Here is a 17,922-nt window from a genome sequence, read left to right on the forward strand (position 1 = left end):
AGTTAAAGTTTTATTCTACATTGTATTAAATTCCCCCCACCCCAATCGATCAATACACAATACCCCATAATGACAAAGCAAAAACAGGTTCAGAAAAAGTTGCAAATGTATTACAAATTAAAAAAAACGGATATTTACAAAAGTATTCAGACCCTTTCCTCAGTACTTTGTTGAAGCACCTTTGGCAGCGATTACAGTGTCTTCTTGGTCATGACGCTACAAGCTTGGCACATCTGTATTCGGGGAGTTTCTCCCATTCGTCTTCTCAGATCCTCTCAAGCGCTGTCAGGTTGTATGGGGAACGTTGCTGCAGTTATTTTCAGGTCTCTCCAGAGGTGTTCGATTGGGTTCAATTCCAGGCTCTGGCTGGGCCACTCAAGGACATTCAGACGTATCCCGAAGCCACTCCTGCATTGTCTTGGCAGTGTGGTTAGGGTCGTTGTCCAGTTGGAAGACGAACCTTCGCCCTAGTCTGAGGTCCTGAGCACTCTGTAGCAGGTTTTCATTAAGGCTCTTTACTTTGCTCCGTTAACAATTCCCTCGACCCTGACTAGTCTCCCAGTCCCTGCAGTTGAAAAACATCCCCACAGCATTATGCTGCCACCACCATGCTTCACTGTGGGGATGGTGCCAGGTTCCTCCAGACGTGATGCTTGGCATTCGGGCCAAAGAGTTCAATATTAGTTTCATCAGACCAGAGAATATTGTTTCTCTTTAGTTGCCTTTTGGCAAACTCCAAGCGGACTGTCATGTGCCTTTAACTACCATCAACACATGATTGGTAGAGCGCTGCAGAGATAATTGTTCTTCTGGAAGGTTCTCCCATCTCCACATTGGAAATCTAGAGCTCTGTCAGAGTGACCATCAGTGTTCTTGGTCACCTCCCTGACCAAGTCCCTTCTCCCCCGATTGCTCAGTTTGACCGGGTAGCCAGGTCTAGGATGAGTCTTGGTGGTTCCAAACTTCTTCCTTTTAAGAATGATGGAGGCCACTGTGACCTAGGGGACCTTCAATGCTGCAGAAATGTTTTGGTACCCGTCACCAGATCTGTGCCTCGACACAATCCTGTCTCGGAGCTCTACGGACAATTCCTTCGACCTAATCAAAATATCTTTATTAGGCTGCCTTTTAAAGATCACTTGTTGGTAGTAGCAAGCACTGGATGGAAATAATGCTTTCCTCTTTAGTATATATTTTTGTCTAGCTTCTGTATAAAGTATTTTATTTGCGTAAAACCCTCTCTTTTCATTGTCTGTGACCTACCGATGACGTCCTTGTCGTGCTGGGGGATAAGCTCCTTCCAGTTGGCCTGGGCAGGCTGGGCAAAGTTTATGTTGATGAGGCGGTATCGCGGGGCCTCCAGGTTGGTCTTGAAGGTGAACACCGTGCCCTCATTGGTCACGTACTCGTACTCCGCATCAAAGTTGTCTATCAGCTTCACCCACGGCAACAGGCCTGGAGAAGAAAGAGATACAAGGGGATACAATGAGTGCTCTAATGCGATGCACACAGAGGGCCAATCAAAAGATCTGCTTATGGATGGATTTTGCCCATTTAACCAGGTTTTCCCATTGAGCTCAAATGAAGAAAGAAATCTAGGGAGATTTGGCCAAGTTATTTTATTTCTATAGCCAAGATGGCACCATCTGTGAATTAATTGTCACGTGTGCATACCATGATGCAGGCCTGGGCAACTCCAGTCCTCTGGGGGCCTGATTGGTGTCACACTTTTGCCCCAGCTAACACACCTGACTCCAATAATCAACTAAACAGATTCAGTTAAAAATGCAATTAGTTTAAAATCAGGTGTGTTTGCTAGTGATGGGGGGAAAGTGTGATATCAAATCAGGCCCCAGAGGAATAGAATTGTCCAGGCCTGAATCTAACGTAATTAACCAATTAGTCCAAAATAAACTCCCAACCATGTAGATTGACTTCAAATTAAAATGTTTGCTGACAATTATTCACATCAGCAGCCTACGCTTTAGCCTATTGCTCTTTTTAACCAGAAAATGATCATGATCCATTGGGTAATTTGTCACTTTCAATGATAAGTAATGTTTTGAGGTACCGGTAGTGTGTATTAAAATAAACACAGCATGTGCATTTTATATATGATATAATAACAGATTGCATTTTACACCCCCTCCACCCGTCGCCTCAAGATAAATGTTTTGGTTCATAGCACTAGCTGCACCACTGAAGTTTAAAATGAACATTTTAAATCTATTTTGTTGTACTGTTACATTTGTATCGCTGTTTCAAGTCCAATGGAATTGTTACATACAGTATAATTTGAGCTGCGTGAACCACGAGCAAGTCTGATTAGGCGTCGCTGTATAGCAGACCGACGCTGTCATCAACCTACCAAAGGTTGCACCTTAGCAGAAACCTGCATGTCGGGTAGCTTGCCAGCGGTCAATGAGTAGCTTGTAAGCAGTTTACAAGCAATTTTTGCCATCTATTTTCCAAACTTCAAACAGGTTAAATCGCATAGTTAAAATGTTTTCATTCAGTTACAAAAGCAACAGTCCTGGCTGAGCCCCACAGGCTATGCGAGCACACCATGGCCGCTTCATGGTTACAATTTAGCCAAGCTGTGTCGGTATGCAGCAAATGAGAAAGCACATGATATAAAACAGATCTGCTTGCGGGCCCAGCTTTCACATGACTGGGCAGGGGTACAACCATGGGTGGGCCAGGGAGAGAATAGGTCCACCCACTTGGGAGCAAGGCCCACCCACCGCGGAGCCAGGCCCCTCCAATCAGAATACATTTTTCACTACAAAAGGGCTTTATTACAGACAGAAATACTCCCCAGTTTCATCAAATGTCCAGGTGGCTGGTATAACACAATCCCGCAGGTAAAGAAGCCAGATGTGAAGGTCCTGGGCTGGCGTGATTACACGAGGTCTGAGGTTGTGAGGCCGGTTGGACGTATCGCCAAATTCTCTAAAACGGTGTTGGAGGCAGCTTATTGAAGAGAAATGAACATTCAATTCTCTGGTAACAGCTTGGGTGGACATTCCTGCAGTGAGCATTCCAATTGCACACTTCCTCAAAACGTGACATCTGTGTCATTGCACTGTCCTATCCCATCTGGACAAGAGCAATACCTATGTAAGATTGACTATAGCTCAGCATTCAACACCATAGCACCCTCCAAGCTCATCATTAAGCTGGAGACCCTGGGACCCTGAAAAACAGCTTCTATCTCAAGGCCATCAGACTATTAAACAGCCATCACTAACACAGAGAGGCTGCTAATTAGAGACGTGTACAAAGCTCTCCCGCGCCCTCCATTTGGCAAATCTGACCATAATTCTATGGACTGTTTTGCTACCACATACTGGGGTATGTTCCAGGATTCATCCAATTACATTGAGGAGTATATCACCTCAGTCACCGGCTTCATCATTAGGCGGATCAACGACGTTGTCCCCACAGTGATCATACGTACATATCCCAACCAGAAGCCATGGATTACAGGCAAGATCCGCACCGAGCTAAAGGCTAGAGCTGCTGCTTTCAAGGAGCAGGACCCTAATCTGGACACTTAAGAAAACCCGCTATGACCTCAGACAAACCATCAAACAGGCAAAGCATCATTCCTACTACATCGGCTCTGACGCTCGTCGGATGTGGCTGGGCTTAGAAAATATTACAGACTATGAAGAGAAGCACAGCCGCGAGCTGCCCAGTGCCGTAAGCCTATCAGACGAGCTAAATGCCTTTTATGCTAGCTTCGAGGTAAACAACACTGAACCATGCATGAGAGCCCCAGCTGTTCTGGATGACTGCATGATCATGTTCTTCGTAGCTGATGTGAGCAAGACCTTTAAAACAGGTCAACATTCACAAGGTCGCAGGGCCAATCGCACTCCACACTGCTCTTTCCCACCTGGACAAAAGAAACACCTATGTAAGTGTGCGGTTCATTGACTACAGCTCAGTGTTCAACACCATAGTGCCCACAAAGCTCATCGCTAAGCTAAGGATCCTAGGACTAAACACTTCCCTGTGACGGGCCGCCCCCAGGTGGTAAGGGTAGGCAAGAACACATCTGCCACGTTGATCCTCAACACTGGAGACCCTCAGGGGTGCGTGCTTAGTTCTCTCCTGTCCTCCCTATTCACCCACGACTGCGTGGCCAAGCACGACTTCAACACCATCATTACATTTACTGATGACAAGTGGTAGACCTAATCACCGACAACGATGAGACAGCCTATAGGGAGGTCAGAGACCTGGTGTCAGGACAACAACCTCTCCCTCAACGTGAGTAAGACGAAGGAGCTGATGGTGGACTACAGGAAAAGGAGAGCCGAACACACCCCCATTCACATCAACGTGGAGGTAGTGGAGCGGGTTGAGAGTTAAGTTCCTTGGTGTCCACATCACCAACAAACTATAATGGTCCAAACACACCCAGACAGTTGTGAAGAGGGCACAACACATTTTCCCCCTCAGGAGACTGAAAAGATTTGGCATGTGTCCCCAGATCCTAAAAAAGTTCTACAGCTGCACCAGAGAGCAGTATGGTATGGTGACACTGCTCGGCATCTGACTACAAGGTGCTACAGAGGGTAGTGCGTTTGGCCCAGTACGTCACTGGGGCCAAGCTTCCTGCCATCCAGGACCTATATACTAGGCGTGTCAGCGGAAGGCACAAAAAAATTGTCAAAGACTCCAGAGGCCCTAGTCATAGACTGTTCTCTCTGCTACCGCATGGAAAGCAGTACCAGATCGCAAAGTCTAGGTTCAAAAGGCTCCTTAACAGCTTCTACCGTGAAACCATCAGACTGATAAACAATTAATCAAATTTCTACCCAGACTATTTGCATTGACCCATTTTTTTACGCTGCTGCTACTCGCTGTTTATTATCTATGCAGTCACTTTACCCCTACCTACATGTTAGTTGAGGTAATTTGTACCTGTACCCCCGCACGACTCTGTACCAGTACCCCCTGTATATAGCCTCGTTGTTATTTTATTGTTACTTTTTATTTATAAAAATGTACTTTAGTTTATTTAGTAAATATTTTCATAACTATTTCTTGAACTGCATTGTTGGTTAAGGGCTTGTAAGTAAGCATTTCACGGTAAGGTCTACACCTGTTGTCTTTCGGCGCATGTGACAAATACAATTTGACAATATTTGAACTGAAAAGCCATTCTCTAAAACAAATATGGCGGGGGGGGTCGTCATAAATTCAGGAAGCTACAGAAAGCTTCAGTAGAACCATAGTTTTGGGCGAGGGTACTTGTGATTATTATAATATATTATGAAGGCAAGGGGTACCTGTGATGCCCTGAGGAGTGGTTTGGAGGTCGCAGTACCACAACCGGTTGACCGGGTCACAGCCCTCCCTGATGGACAGCAGCACATAGCGCCCGTCATCGGACACCTGGAGAGAGCGACACTGGTCAAGCACTCTGACCACAAAACTCTTCGGCTAACCCTAACCCAAATAAAATACCAGAGAAATTGCTAACAGCAAAACTGTGTGTAGAGGGGAACAGGATTGGCATAGATGCGAAATGAACAGAAAATATTACTTACATTAAAGATAACATTACTCAAATAATGTCATTTCTGCTTCGGTGCCTATTTAAGCTTAGAACTAAGTCAAGCACTCACCTGTCTGTTGAGGAGCGTTTAAGTAATAGTGACTCCATCCTACCTCGACACCGCTCATCCACTTGGGGTGGTCGGAGAACTCAGCACATAGGCAGTCCTGGGACTGGGGGGTCCCCAGCACGTGAAAGTAGAGCTTCTGGTGTAGGTTGGTGGACGTCTCCGTGCCTAGAGGAGAGAGAGACGTCAATGTACCATGTCTGCCGCATTGTGGCAATGGGAGGACCCTAACATATTATAAACACGCAACAATTTTACTGAGTTACAGTCCTTGTAAGCAAATCAGGCAATTGAAATTAATAAATTAGGCCCTAATCACAACTGGGAATTAGCATCTGTTGTTCACAGATTACCTTCTTTTTTTTTTTAAAGTTGAGGCTTGGATCAGAAAACCAGTCAGTATCTAGTGTGACCATTTACTTTATGCAGCGTGACATCTCCTTCCCATAGAGTTGATCAGGCTGTTGATTGTCGCCCAATCCTCTTCAATGGCTGTCCAAAGTTGCTGGATATTGGCGGGAAATGGAACACGCTGTCGTGCACGTCGATCCAGAGAATCCCAAACATACTCAATCTGGTGAGTATGCAGCCAGCACAATCCTCTTCAATGGCTGTGCAAAGTTGCTGGATATTGGCGGGAACTGGAACACCCTGTCGTACACGTCGATCCAGAGAATCCCAAACATACTCAATCTGGTGAGTATGCAGCCAGCACAATCCTCTTCAATGGCTGTGCAAAGTTGCTGGATATTGGCGGGAACTGGAACACCCTGTCGTACACGTCGATCCAGAGAATCCCAAACATACTCAATCTGGTGAGTATGCAGCCAGCACAATCCTCTTCAATGGCTGTGCAAAGTTGCTGGATATTGGCGGGAACTGGAACACCCTGTCGTACACGTCGATCCAGAGAATCCCAAACATACTCAATCTGGTGAGTATGCAGCCAAAAGGAAGAAATGGGACATTTTCAGCTTCCAGGAGTTGTCTACAGATCCTTGCGACATGGGGCCGTGCATTATCATGCTGAAACATGGAGGTGATGACTGCAAACGAATGGTAAGACAATGAGCCTTAGGATTTCGTTGCGGTATCTCTGTGCATTCAAATTGTCATCAATAAAATGCAATTGTGTTCATTGTCTGTAGCTTATGCCTGCCCATACCCCCACCACGGGGCACTGTTCACAACGTTGACATCAGCAAATCGCTCGCACACACGAGGCCATACAAGTGGTCTGCGATTGTAAGGCCAGTTGGATGTACTGCCAAACAAAAAAAAACTTGGGAGGCGGCTTATTGTAGAGAAATTAACATTCAAGTCTCTGGCAACAGCTTGGGTGGACATTCCTGCAGTCAGCATACCAATTGCATGCTCCCACATTTTAGTGGCATTTTATTGTCCCAACACAAGGTGCACCTGTGCAATGATTATGCAGTTTAATCAGCTTCTTGATATGCCACGCCTCTCAAGTAGATGGATAACCTTGGAAAAGGATAAATGCTCACTAACTGGGATGCAAAATAATTTGTGCATAAAATTTGAGAGAAATTAGCTTTGTGAGTATTGAACATTTCTGGGATCTTTTATTTCAAGTCAAGATACATGGGACCCACACTTTACATGTTGCGTTTATATTTTTGTTCAGTGTGTGTCTACGTAGCCAGGATGCTCACCATCGCTCTTGCCCTCCTGCATGGGGTAGGAGTTGTAGAAGAGGCCCTTGCCGTCGTGGGTCCAGGACATGCAGCTGAACTTAACCCTCTCTAATTTGTCCTTGAGGGCCACAGCCCCCTCCACCTGCAGGAAGTGCATCTCCACCCAGTCCGAGCCGCTGGCGCTGGTACCATACGCCAGGTATTCGCCATCCTCTGAGAACGCATAGCCTGAGGATTGACAGAAGCTGATTTAAAGCCTTTATTTAACCAAGTAAGACTTTTATAGTGAAGACATAACAGGAGACACTGGAGCGCACAATGAGTTAAGCTATGCCAAGATTCCCCGACTTATGGTCCACAGACAATTTGGCCGACAGGTGAAGTTCTCTCGACATACAGTACCAGTCAGAAGTTTGGACACACCTACTCATTACAGGGTTTCTTTACTTCTACAATGTAGAATAATAGTGAAGATATTAACACTATGAAACAACATATGGAATCATATAGTAAACAAAGAGTGTTTAAAAAAAAATATATATATATATTTTGATTCTTCAAAGTAGCCACCCTTCGCCTTGATGTCAGCTTTACACACTCTTGGCACTCTCTCAACCAGCTTCACGAGGTAGTCACCTGGAACGCATTTCAATTAACAGTGTGCCTTGTTAAAAATACATTTGTGGAATTTCTTTCCTTCTTAACCTGTTGGGGATGGGGGCGCTGTTTAGACTATTTATGCTAATTTGGCTAATTTTTGAAACGGCTTCCCACAAAATCCTTGATCGTACAATATGCATATTATTATTATTATTGGATAGAAAACAGTCTATAGTTTCTATAGGAGTTGAAATTTTGTCTCTAAGTGGAACAGAGCCCATTCTACAGCAATTTCCCTGACATGGAGTCAGATTTGAGAAATGTTGGCCACTCTTCTGAAGTCAGTTAAAAGGGCACTGTCGTTGCTATGACTATACGGACACTTCTTACGTCTTCCCCTGGATGCCTTTACGTGATGACGATTCCAATGGGGTCGATTGCGCGTTCACAGGCCCTACAAATGAAAAAACCCTGAAGCTAGTCATTCTTTTGGAGCTGCGTCATGCGCCTAGAGGACATCGGCGCGCACCTGTTCCAAGCGTTAGTTTAGCCTGTTATATTTCTCCGGTCATCTTTTCACTCGTTATAGGAGTTAAAAACATCATAAGGTAGTTAATTTAAAGCGTTTTATAGCAATTTATATCCGTTTAGTGCGATTTTGGGACATTTATTTTTGCAACGATGTGAAAAGTTGGGCATGCTTTTCAGTTCATCCCGAACGCAGTTGACATTTCCACATGGCAAGAGGACAGCTTTCCACCAAAAGACGATTTCTCCCAAGAAAGGATCCTTTGCCCAAGATACTGATGGAAGAACAGCTCAAGGTAGGACATTTTTATTATGATAAATCGTGTTTCTGTCGAAACATTTTAGTGGCTTAGGACGCCATGTTTTTTGACGTAGCTTCGCTTGGCGCAAACTGTATTGAAAAGTAAGGATAAATTAAAAAATGTAATAACGCAATTGTATTAAGAATTAAATTGTCTATCAATCCCTGTCCACCCTATATTTTTTAGTCACGTTTATGAGTATTTATGTATAAGAGTAGATCACTGTCTAAGTGGCGCAAGGACTTTTTCTTTACCAGCTTGTCTACATTTCACATTGTCTAACCATGATTTTGGTGGCTAAATATAAACATTTTCGATCAAACTGTATATGCATGTTGTAATGTGATGTTACAGGAGTGTCATCGGAAGAATTCTGAGAAGGTTAGTGAAAAAATTAATATCTTTTGGCGATGTTGACTTCTATCGCTCACTTTGGCTAGAATCAATGCTGGGCTGCTAATTGCTATGTGCTAAGCTAATATAACGATTTATTGTGTTTTCGCTGTAAGACACTTAGAAAATCTGAAATATTGTCTGTATTCACAGGATCTGTGTCTTTCGATTCGTGTATGCTGTGTATTTTTACGAAATGTTTGATGATTAGTAGTTAGGTAAACACGTTGCTCATTGTAATTATTCTAGTCCATTTGTGACGGTGGGTGCAATTGTAAACTATGCCATATACCTGAAATATGCACTTTTTTCTAACAAAACCTATCCCATACCATAAATATGTTATCAGACTGTCATCTAATGAGTTTTTTTGTTGGTTAGGGGCTATAAATATCTTAGTTTAGCCGAATTGGTGATGGCTACTGGTGTTGGTGGACAAATAAAAGATGGTGGATTATGCTAATGTGTTTTTAGGTAATAGATGTACATCTTTACATATTGTGTCTTCCCTGTAAAACATTTTAAAAATCGGAAATGTTGACTGGATTCACAAGATCTGTGTCTTTCATTAGCTGTATTGGACTTTAATGTGTGAAAGTTAAATATTTTAAAAAAATATTTTTTTTGAATTTCGCGGCACTGGTTTTTCAGTGGGGGGGGGGGGTGTGCCGCTAGCGCCACGCTGATCCTAGACAGGTTTGTGTTTGTGCCAAATCAGTTGTGTTGTGACAAGGTAGGGTAGTATACAGAAGATAGCCCTATTTGGTAAAAGACCAAGTCCAAATTTAGGCAAGAACAGCTCAAATAAGCAAAGAGAAATGACAGTCAATCATTACTTTAAGACATTAAAGGTCAATCAATCTGGAAAATTAAGAACTTTGAAAGTTTCTTCAAGTGCAGTCGCAAAAACCATCAAGCGCTATGATGAAACTGGCTCTCATGAGGACTGCCACAAGAAAGGAAGACACAGTTACCTCTCATTAGAGTTGCAAGCCTCAGAAATCGCAGCCCAAATAATTGCGTCACAGAGTTCAACGAACAGACACAACAACAACTGTTCAGAGGAGACTGCATGAAATCAGGCCTTCATGGTCGAATTGCTGCAAAGAAACCACTACTAAAGGACACCAATAATAAGAAGAGAGTTGCTTGGGCCAAGAAACACGAGCAATGGACATTCGACTGGTGGAAATCTGTCCTTTGGTCTGATGAGTCCAAATTTGATTTTAGGTTCCAACCGCCATGTCTTTCTGAGACGCAGAGTAGGTGAACGGATGATCTCCGCATGTGTGGTTCCACCGTGAAGCATGGAGGTGGTGGTGTGATGGCGTGTGGATGCTTTGCTGGTGGAACTGTCAGTTATTTATTTAGAATTCAAGGCACACTTAACCAGCATTGCTACCACAGCATTCTGCATCGATACATCATCCCATCTGGTTTGCGCTTATCATTTGTTTTTCAACAGGACAATGACCCAACACACCTCCAGGCTGTGTAAGGGCTATTTGACCAAGAAGGAGAGTGATGAAGTGCTGCATCAGATGACCTGGCCTTCACAATCACCCGAACTCAACCCAATTGAGATGGTTTGGGATGAGTTGGACCGCAGAGTGAAGGAAAAGCAGCAAACAGTTGGAAAAGCATTCCAGGTGAAGCTGGTTGAGAAAATGCCAAGAGTGTGCTAAGCTGTCATCAAGGCAAAGGGTGGCTACATTGAAGAAACTTAGATGTTAAATATTTATTTGTTTAACAGTTTTTTTGGTTACTACATGATTCCGTGTGTTATTTGATAGTTGATGTCTTCACTGTTATTCTACAATGTAAAAAATAAAATAAAAAACCTGGAATGAGTACGTGTCCAAACTTTTGACTGGTACTAGATCACACACACACAGTGCATTCGGAAAGTATTTAGACCTTTGGCTTTTTCTACATTTTGTTACATTATAGCCTTATTCTAAAATGAATTAAATGTTTTTCTCGTCACACTAGACACAATACCCCATAATGACAAAGTGCACAGGTTTAGATATTATTCCAAATGTATTAAAAATAAAAACCAGAAATAACTTATTTACATAAGTATTCAAACCCTTTGCTATGAGCCTCAAAATTGAGCTCAGGTGCATCCTGTTTCCATTGATCATCCTTGAGATGTTACTACAACTTGGAGTCCACCTGTGGTGAATTCAATTGATAGGACATGATTTGGAAAGGCATACACCTGTCTATATAAAAAGGTCTCAAAATTGACAGTGCATCTCAGAGCAAAAACCAAGCCATGAGGTCGACAGAATTGTCCGTAAAGCTCAGAGACAGGATTGTGTTGAACCACAGATCTGGGGAAAGGTACAAAAAAAGTATTCTGCAGCATTGAAGGTCCCCAAGAACACAGTGGCCAGCATCATTCTTAAATTTAAGAAGTTTGGAACCACCAAGACTCTACCTAGAGCTTGCTGCCCGGCCAAACTGAGCAATCGGGATAGAAGGGCCTTGGTCAGGGAGATGACCAAGAACCCGATGTGGAGATGGGAGAACCTTCCAGAAGGACAACCATCTCTGCAGCACTCCACCAAATCAGGCCTTTATGGTAGAGTGGCCAGACGGAAGCCACTCCTCAGTAAAAGCCACAACAGCCCGCTTGGGGATTGCCAAAAGGCATCTGACCATGAGAAACAAGATTCTCTGGTCTGATGAAACCAAGATTGAACTCTTTGGCCTGAATGCCAAGCATCACATCTGGAGGAAACCTGGCACCATCCCTGCGATTAAGCATGGGTGGCAGCCTCATGCTGTGGGGATGTTTTTCAGCGGCAGGGACTGGGAGACAAGGGAGGATCGAGGGAAAGATGAACGGAGCAAAGTACTGTCGTGGCCAAAAGTTTTGAGAAAGACACAAATATTAATTTTCACAAAGTCTGCTGCCTCAGTTTGTATGACGGCAATTTGCATATAACCCAGAATGTTATGAAGAGTGATCAGATGAATTGCAAAGTGACGTGCCGTCATCATTGCTTTGCACAAAAAGGGCTTCATAGGCAAGGATATTGCTGCCAGTAAGATTGCACCTAAATCAACCATTTATCGGTTCATCAAGAACTTCAAGGAGAGCAGGTCAATTGTTGTGAAGAAGGCTTTAGGGTGCCCAAGAAAGTCCAGCAAGCGCCAGGACCGTCTAATAAAGTTGATTCAGCTGCGGGATCGGGGCACCACCAGTACAGAGCTTGCTCAGGAATGGCAGCAGGCAGGTGTGAGTGTATCTGCACGCACAGTGAGGCGAAGACTTGGAGGATGGCCTGGTGTCATGAAGGGCAGCAAAGAAGCCACTTCTCTCCAGGAAAAACATCAGGGACAGACTGATATTCTGCAAAAGGGACATGGATTGGACTGCTGAGGATCTTTGACTATACAGATTTCTAACCTTGTCAGCTCGGGGGATCCAATCTTGCAACCTTAAAGTTAACTAGTCCAATGCTCTAAAACTGATTACATTGCACTCCACGAGGAGCCTGCCTGTGCCGCGAATGCAGTAAGCGAAGGTAAATTGCTAGCTAGCATTAAACTTATCTTATAAAAAACAATAAATCAATGACTGTCATTGCTCCAATATGTACTTAACCATAAACATCAATGCCTTTCTTAAAATCAATACACAAGTATATATTTTTAAACCTGCATATTTAGCTAAAAGAAATCCAGGTTAGCAGGCAATATTAACCAGGTGAAATTGTGTCATTTCTCTTGCGTTCATTGCACGCAGAGTCAGGGTATATGCAACAGTTTGGGCCGCCTGGCTCTTTGCGAACTAATTTGCCAGAATTTTACATAATTATGACAACATTGAAGGTTGTGCAATGTAACAGGAATATTTAGACTCATGGATGCCACCCGTTAGATAAAATACGGAACGGAATAAACGTTTTGTTTTCGAGGTGATCGTTTCCGGATTAGTCAAAGGTATATGGTTTAGAGAGAAATAGTCGACGCGTTATAATTACTGTAATAACTTGCGGCTGAATTTGAAAGGGGTTCCTTCGTTATTTTACCATTCATGTCTTCTATAGAGAATGTCTTGATCTACTTCAAATAAGGTCTGTGTTTCGTGCAGGCTTAAACTGCCTCGACGTTTTGATACCTGTGTAAATCTCACTAGGATAAGGTAATGTTTGTCAACATATTTTCATAAATCCACTCTACAAAAAAATGTATCTTCACTTGTATTTAGCTAATATTGATCAGAGTAACCTTGTCCTATGGATATCTACACAGTTATAAAATTGGCAAGGTGGTGTAAGCCTACACGAAACATAGACCTTATTTTAAGTGAATCTAAAAATATCCTATGGAATAAATGAAGGAACCGCTTTTCAGATTTTGCTAGAAGGTGTCATGGGAATTATGACTCGCACTTTGGTTGTCAATTCTAACCATGCCCATTATTAAAATAGGATTTCCTGCATATAGAAATGACAGTTTTTGTTTTAAACATTCATCACAGGTAACTTAAAGTTAAAGTTGAGAGTATTTGTCTCCGAAGCAGACTCTTCAGTATCATTGTCAATTCAGAGCTGTGTGTGTGTGTGTGTGTGTGTGTGTGTGTGTGTATTTATGTATTATATTAAGTTAAAATAAAAGTGTTCATTGAGTATTGTTGCAGTTGTCATTATTAGAAAAATGTGTGTGTGTGTATGATATATATATATATATATATAAAACGTTGTTTTTTATATTATTATATAAAATCGGCCGATTAATCGGTATCGGCTTTTTTGCCCTCCAATAATCGGTATCGGCGTTAAAATCATAATCGGTCAACCTCTAATACAGTCAGCGACACACATTGATTGTTAATAGAGAATGTATCATGAAGACAATGGCCACCTGTGTAGTATTGTCAATAAAGAAAATATTCTACACAAATGGGTTTTAAATATTAATATTGTTTGTACACATTTCAGTCCCCCACCTTGTAAAGCAACAGTCCCGTCCTCAGAGAAAGTGTTTGGGTCCAGAAAGACAGTGGGCTTTGCCTCCAGGCTCTCCTGAACATACATCACACTCTGGTTCTGGAGACCCGTGTTGTAGAAGTGGAAATACCTGCAGAGGGGGCCAGGAATGTAAGCCAGACATCAACGGAACCGCACTACCCAGTATTCCCAAGAGACAAGTCCCCCTGAGCCTCTCAGGGCACTTTCACACAGTTTTGAGCTACAGTTCGAATCAGAGATCGCCTACTTGTTATTTTGTATTATTTACATTTTAGTCTGGTAGGTTTCACATTGCTAAAAAAGGTCAAACAAACTAAAATGTCTAAACAAAACCACGTGTCCATGCATGTCTTTTGTTAAATCCATTTATGATTATCATGAAGGATCACTTGTGTGTCCCAATCTTCATATTACTTTCACTTTGATCTTCCAACATGCAGCAGGAAACAGGGAAATAGATGCTCGAACTCCGACGTGAATAAGCTATATTCAAAAGCCTATAACCCCCGGTGTAGCCCTCGTCTCCCCTAATCTGCATAGGATGCTCTCATAAATGCGCTGCTACTCACAGAATCTTTCAGAGATCTCAAGTTATGATGCTGTGTGCATTTGATCAAATGCTCGCAGTCAAACAACCAATAATGGTGCTCGACTGGTTATTTTTCTTTCTCGCCTGCAGCGAACTGCACCAGGGTTCGAATTGAAATCGGACCACTACTACCCTTTTTGAGCGAACCATGGTGGATTGTTTAGTGCGTTCCTGAGTGCAGTGTTCACACCAGTCCAAACAAAGCAAAATAAGGGGGTAAGAGCTCTGGGGAAAAAATGCACCAAACCAATTTGATGGAAATTGGTTTGCCCCCTTCAAGGAGCAGCTAGATCGTGTTCACAAGAAACCAAACCGGGAGGGCCTACTTGGGGTGTAGTCATTACTTTTCTTAACGAAAAAACGTTCTGAAGCAGAATCATTTTTCTATTTGACAAATACAGCTAGGTCCCTCCGCCATTTGATAGTTTGTTTGTTGGGTTTCTAGTGAATACACCTCTGGAGCTGTCCAATAAGAAATGCTAATTTTAATTTTTCTGTAGCAGAACATTTAAGACATTTTCTGTTACATGCCCTAATGAACATGACCCTGTGTTTTTGGGTGCAGCAAAACTCCCACAAATTGACCTAGCCAGCAGATCCGACCTGCTTGCTTACAGCTGCACTAGGGTCGGAATGACTGCTGTGGACATTTTTCCAGAACACTTAACAGTCATTCATTATTCTCAGTGTAACAGTTGGGATAATGGGACACCTTTCTCATCCCTGGAATGAGGGCCATTTTCCGAGCCATATCCGCAGTTTCTTAATTTACAAAAGATGGCTGTCTGACCCTAGTATAGCTGTAAGCAAGCGGGTCGGATGTGCTCGCTAACCTTGACCCAACCCCAGCCCTACTCCTCTCACCTGCTCCCCCTCTTGAAGGGGCAGCTGTATTTGGGGTAGTCGTAGAGCTCCGTCATGCGCTCCTTGAACAGGTCCCGCACCTCACAGCGCTCCAAGTAGGGCAGTGTCAGCTGGTTCTGAGCATTGACAAAAGCCTGGGAAGAAACAAGACATATAAACATCACTGCATCGACCACTAATTCACAGGTGGTGGTGCTGGTTGCAACTGTACCTACTGTGTCAGTAGCCTTTGTCAATACTGGTTGGACATTTTAGGTAGATGTGCTAAGTTGGTGACTCAAATTTAATTTGTTTTTTTCCCCTTTGATTGTGGGGAGGAGTTGGCAGTGGCACATTCTACAGTGACCAACTCAGCTAACTTTATTAAACCTTGATAAAAGTAATAACATACAAATTAATGTGAATTTCATCAGAATTGAAAATATTGACCCCGTAAGGACTCCCTGACCGAAATCAACTGGTAACGTTGCGATAACATTCCTTCAACCAGTGTTGAATGAATAGCAAATGGGCGTTTACCTGCGTCTTTTCGCTGTCTGGGTCTTCCAGCCAACTGTACGGGTCTGGAATCTTATTGCCATGGTAGTCATCCATCTGTGATAAATAACAAGCAGGTGAAATCCATAATGTGGGGCAGCAGTCACCCAACAACTTTGATCATTTGCTGCTGGATGTTATGCGATAACATGACAGCGCTAAGGTTAGCTTGCTAGCTAGCCAGCCTATGCAAAAGCTTTGCTAGCAGCTAGCTAACATGAGACAAAGCCAACAAAAGGCGATCGAAGCCTAGCTAGCTGGCTGGCTGACTCATTCATTCGAGGTTTGGTTATCCATGCCGGTGACATTAGGCTACAAGCTAACAGCTAGCTAGCTAATGTTCATTTGTTAGCTCGCGAACTCGGTTCATAGCTAGCAATGTGCATGTGTTCAAATGCCAACTTATTTTAGTAGCCTCAAACTATCCAAATAAACAAAGAGCGCTAGATAGTTAGCAAGTACAGGTACATGGCAAGCTAGCAAGTGGCTAGCTCCTCCCCATTCACTTGGAAGCGACATGACAAGCTAGCCTGTTACTTACAACTGCCTCGTCACGGTAAGCATTTGGGTACTGGAAAGACATTTTAGAAGTGACTGTTCTTGAATTCCGTAATAAGAAAAGTTGTGTCAAAGACTTAAATAACTGTTTGGATATGACTTTCTGCATCCGTCCAAACATCAACTTCTTCTTAAAATGTCTTACTCTTCTTCAAGGATTTATTGACAGACTACATCCCAAAATGTGTATTGCCGCCACCTATTGGGTGGGGTAAAAATGTAACTACTTTAACAAAAATATATACAAAATAATAATAATATAACAACAACAAAAAATTATAATAATTTCCACATATTATCCTCAAAAAACTAAACAAAGGTCAATGTACTCCTTCACTTAGTCAAATGTACTCAGATCCCTACACAGGCTCTGGGGCCTGAGAGGGGGAAGCATCTTCAAATCAAATTAAATCAATCTTTATTTGCCTCATACGCCGAATACAACAAGTGTAGACTTTACCGTGAAATGCTTACTTACAAGCCCTTAACCAACAGAGCAGTTCAAGAAGAAGAAAATATTTACCAAGTAGGCTACAATAAAAATGTATAATAAAAAGTAACACAATAAGAATAACAATAACGAGGCTTTATCCAGGGGGCACCGGTACCGAGTCAGTGTGCAGGGGTACATGCTAGTTGAGGTAATCTGTACATGTAGGTGGGGGTGAAGTGACTATGCATAGGTAGGGGGCAATTTTTATGAATTGTTCAGCAGTCTGATGGCTTGGGGGTAGAAGCTGTTGAGCCTTTTGGTCCAAGACTTGGCGCTCCCGTACCGCTTGCCGTGCGGTAGCAGAGAAAACTGTCTATAACTTGGGTGACTGGAGTCTGACAATTTTATGGGCTTTCCTCTGACACCGTCTATTATATAGTTCCAAGATGGCAGGAAGCTTGGCCCCAGTAATATACTGGGCCGTTTGCACTACCCTCTGTAGCACCTTACCTGGCGAGGAGTTGCCATACCAGGAGGTGATGCAATCGGTCAGGATGCTCTCGATGGTGCAGCTGTAGAACCTTTTTAGGATCTGGGGGCCCATGCCAAATATTTTCAGTCTCTTTTGAGGGAAAAGGTTGTTGTGCCCTCTTCACGACTGTCTTGGTATGTTTGGACCATGTTAGTTCGCTGGTGATGTGGACACCAAGAAACTTGAAGTTCTCGACTCGCTCCACTACAGCTCCATCGATGTTAATGGGGGACTGTTCGGCCCGCCTTTTCCTGTAGTCCGCGATCAGCTCCTTTGTCTTGCTCATATTGAGGGAGAGGTT

The 17,922-nt window shown here is 43.1% G+C and overlaps 1 protein-coding gene across 1 annotated transcript in view; it reads right to left on the reverse strand.

Annotated features, from left to right (window-relative positions):
* Window positions 1–16,829, reverse strand: part of LOC129824877 (prolyl endopeptidase-like) — a 56,507-nt gene extending 39,678 nt beyond the window's left edge. Inside the window, exons 1-8 of the mRNA XM_055884415.1 lie at window positions 16,640–16,829; window positions 16,081–16,155; window positions 15,562–15,695; window positions 14,087–14,217; window positions 7,316–7,525; window positions 5,686–5,807; window positions 5,304–5,409; window positions 1,264–1,455 (exon numbers count right to left, since the gene is read on the reverse strand). Of these exons, the coding sequence (XP_055740390.1) occupies window positions 1,264–1,455; window positions 5,304–5,409; window positions 5,686–5,807; window positions 7,316–7,525; window positions 14,087–14,217; window positions 15,562–15,695; window positions 16,081–16,155; window positions 16,640–16,777 (1,108 nt within the window). The 5' untranslated portion in view covers window positions 16,778–16,829. The remainder of the gene's footprint in view (window positions 1–1,263; window positions 1,456–5,303; window positions 5,410–5,685; window positions 5,808–7,315; window positions 7,526–14,086; window positions 14,218–15,561; window positions 15,696–16,080; window positions 16,156–16,639) is intronic.
* Window positions 16,830–17,922: the final 1,093 nt, after the last annotated feature.

This window comes from Salvelinus fontinalis, chromosome 27 (genome assembly GCF_029448725.1).
Source record: "Salvelinus fontinalis isolate EN_2023a chromosome 27, ASM2944872v1, whole genome shotgun sequence".
Taxonomy (NCBI): domain Eukaryota; kingdom Metazoa; phylum Chordata; class Actinopteri; order Salmoniformes; family Salmonidae; genus Salvelinus; species Salvelinus fontinalis.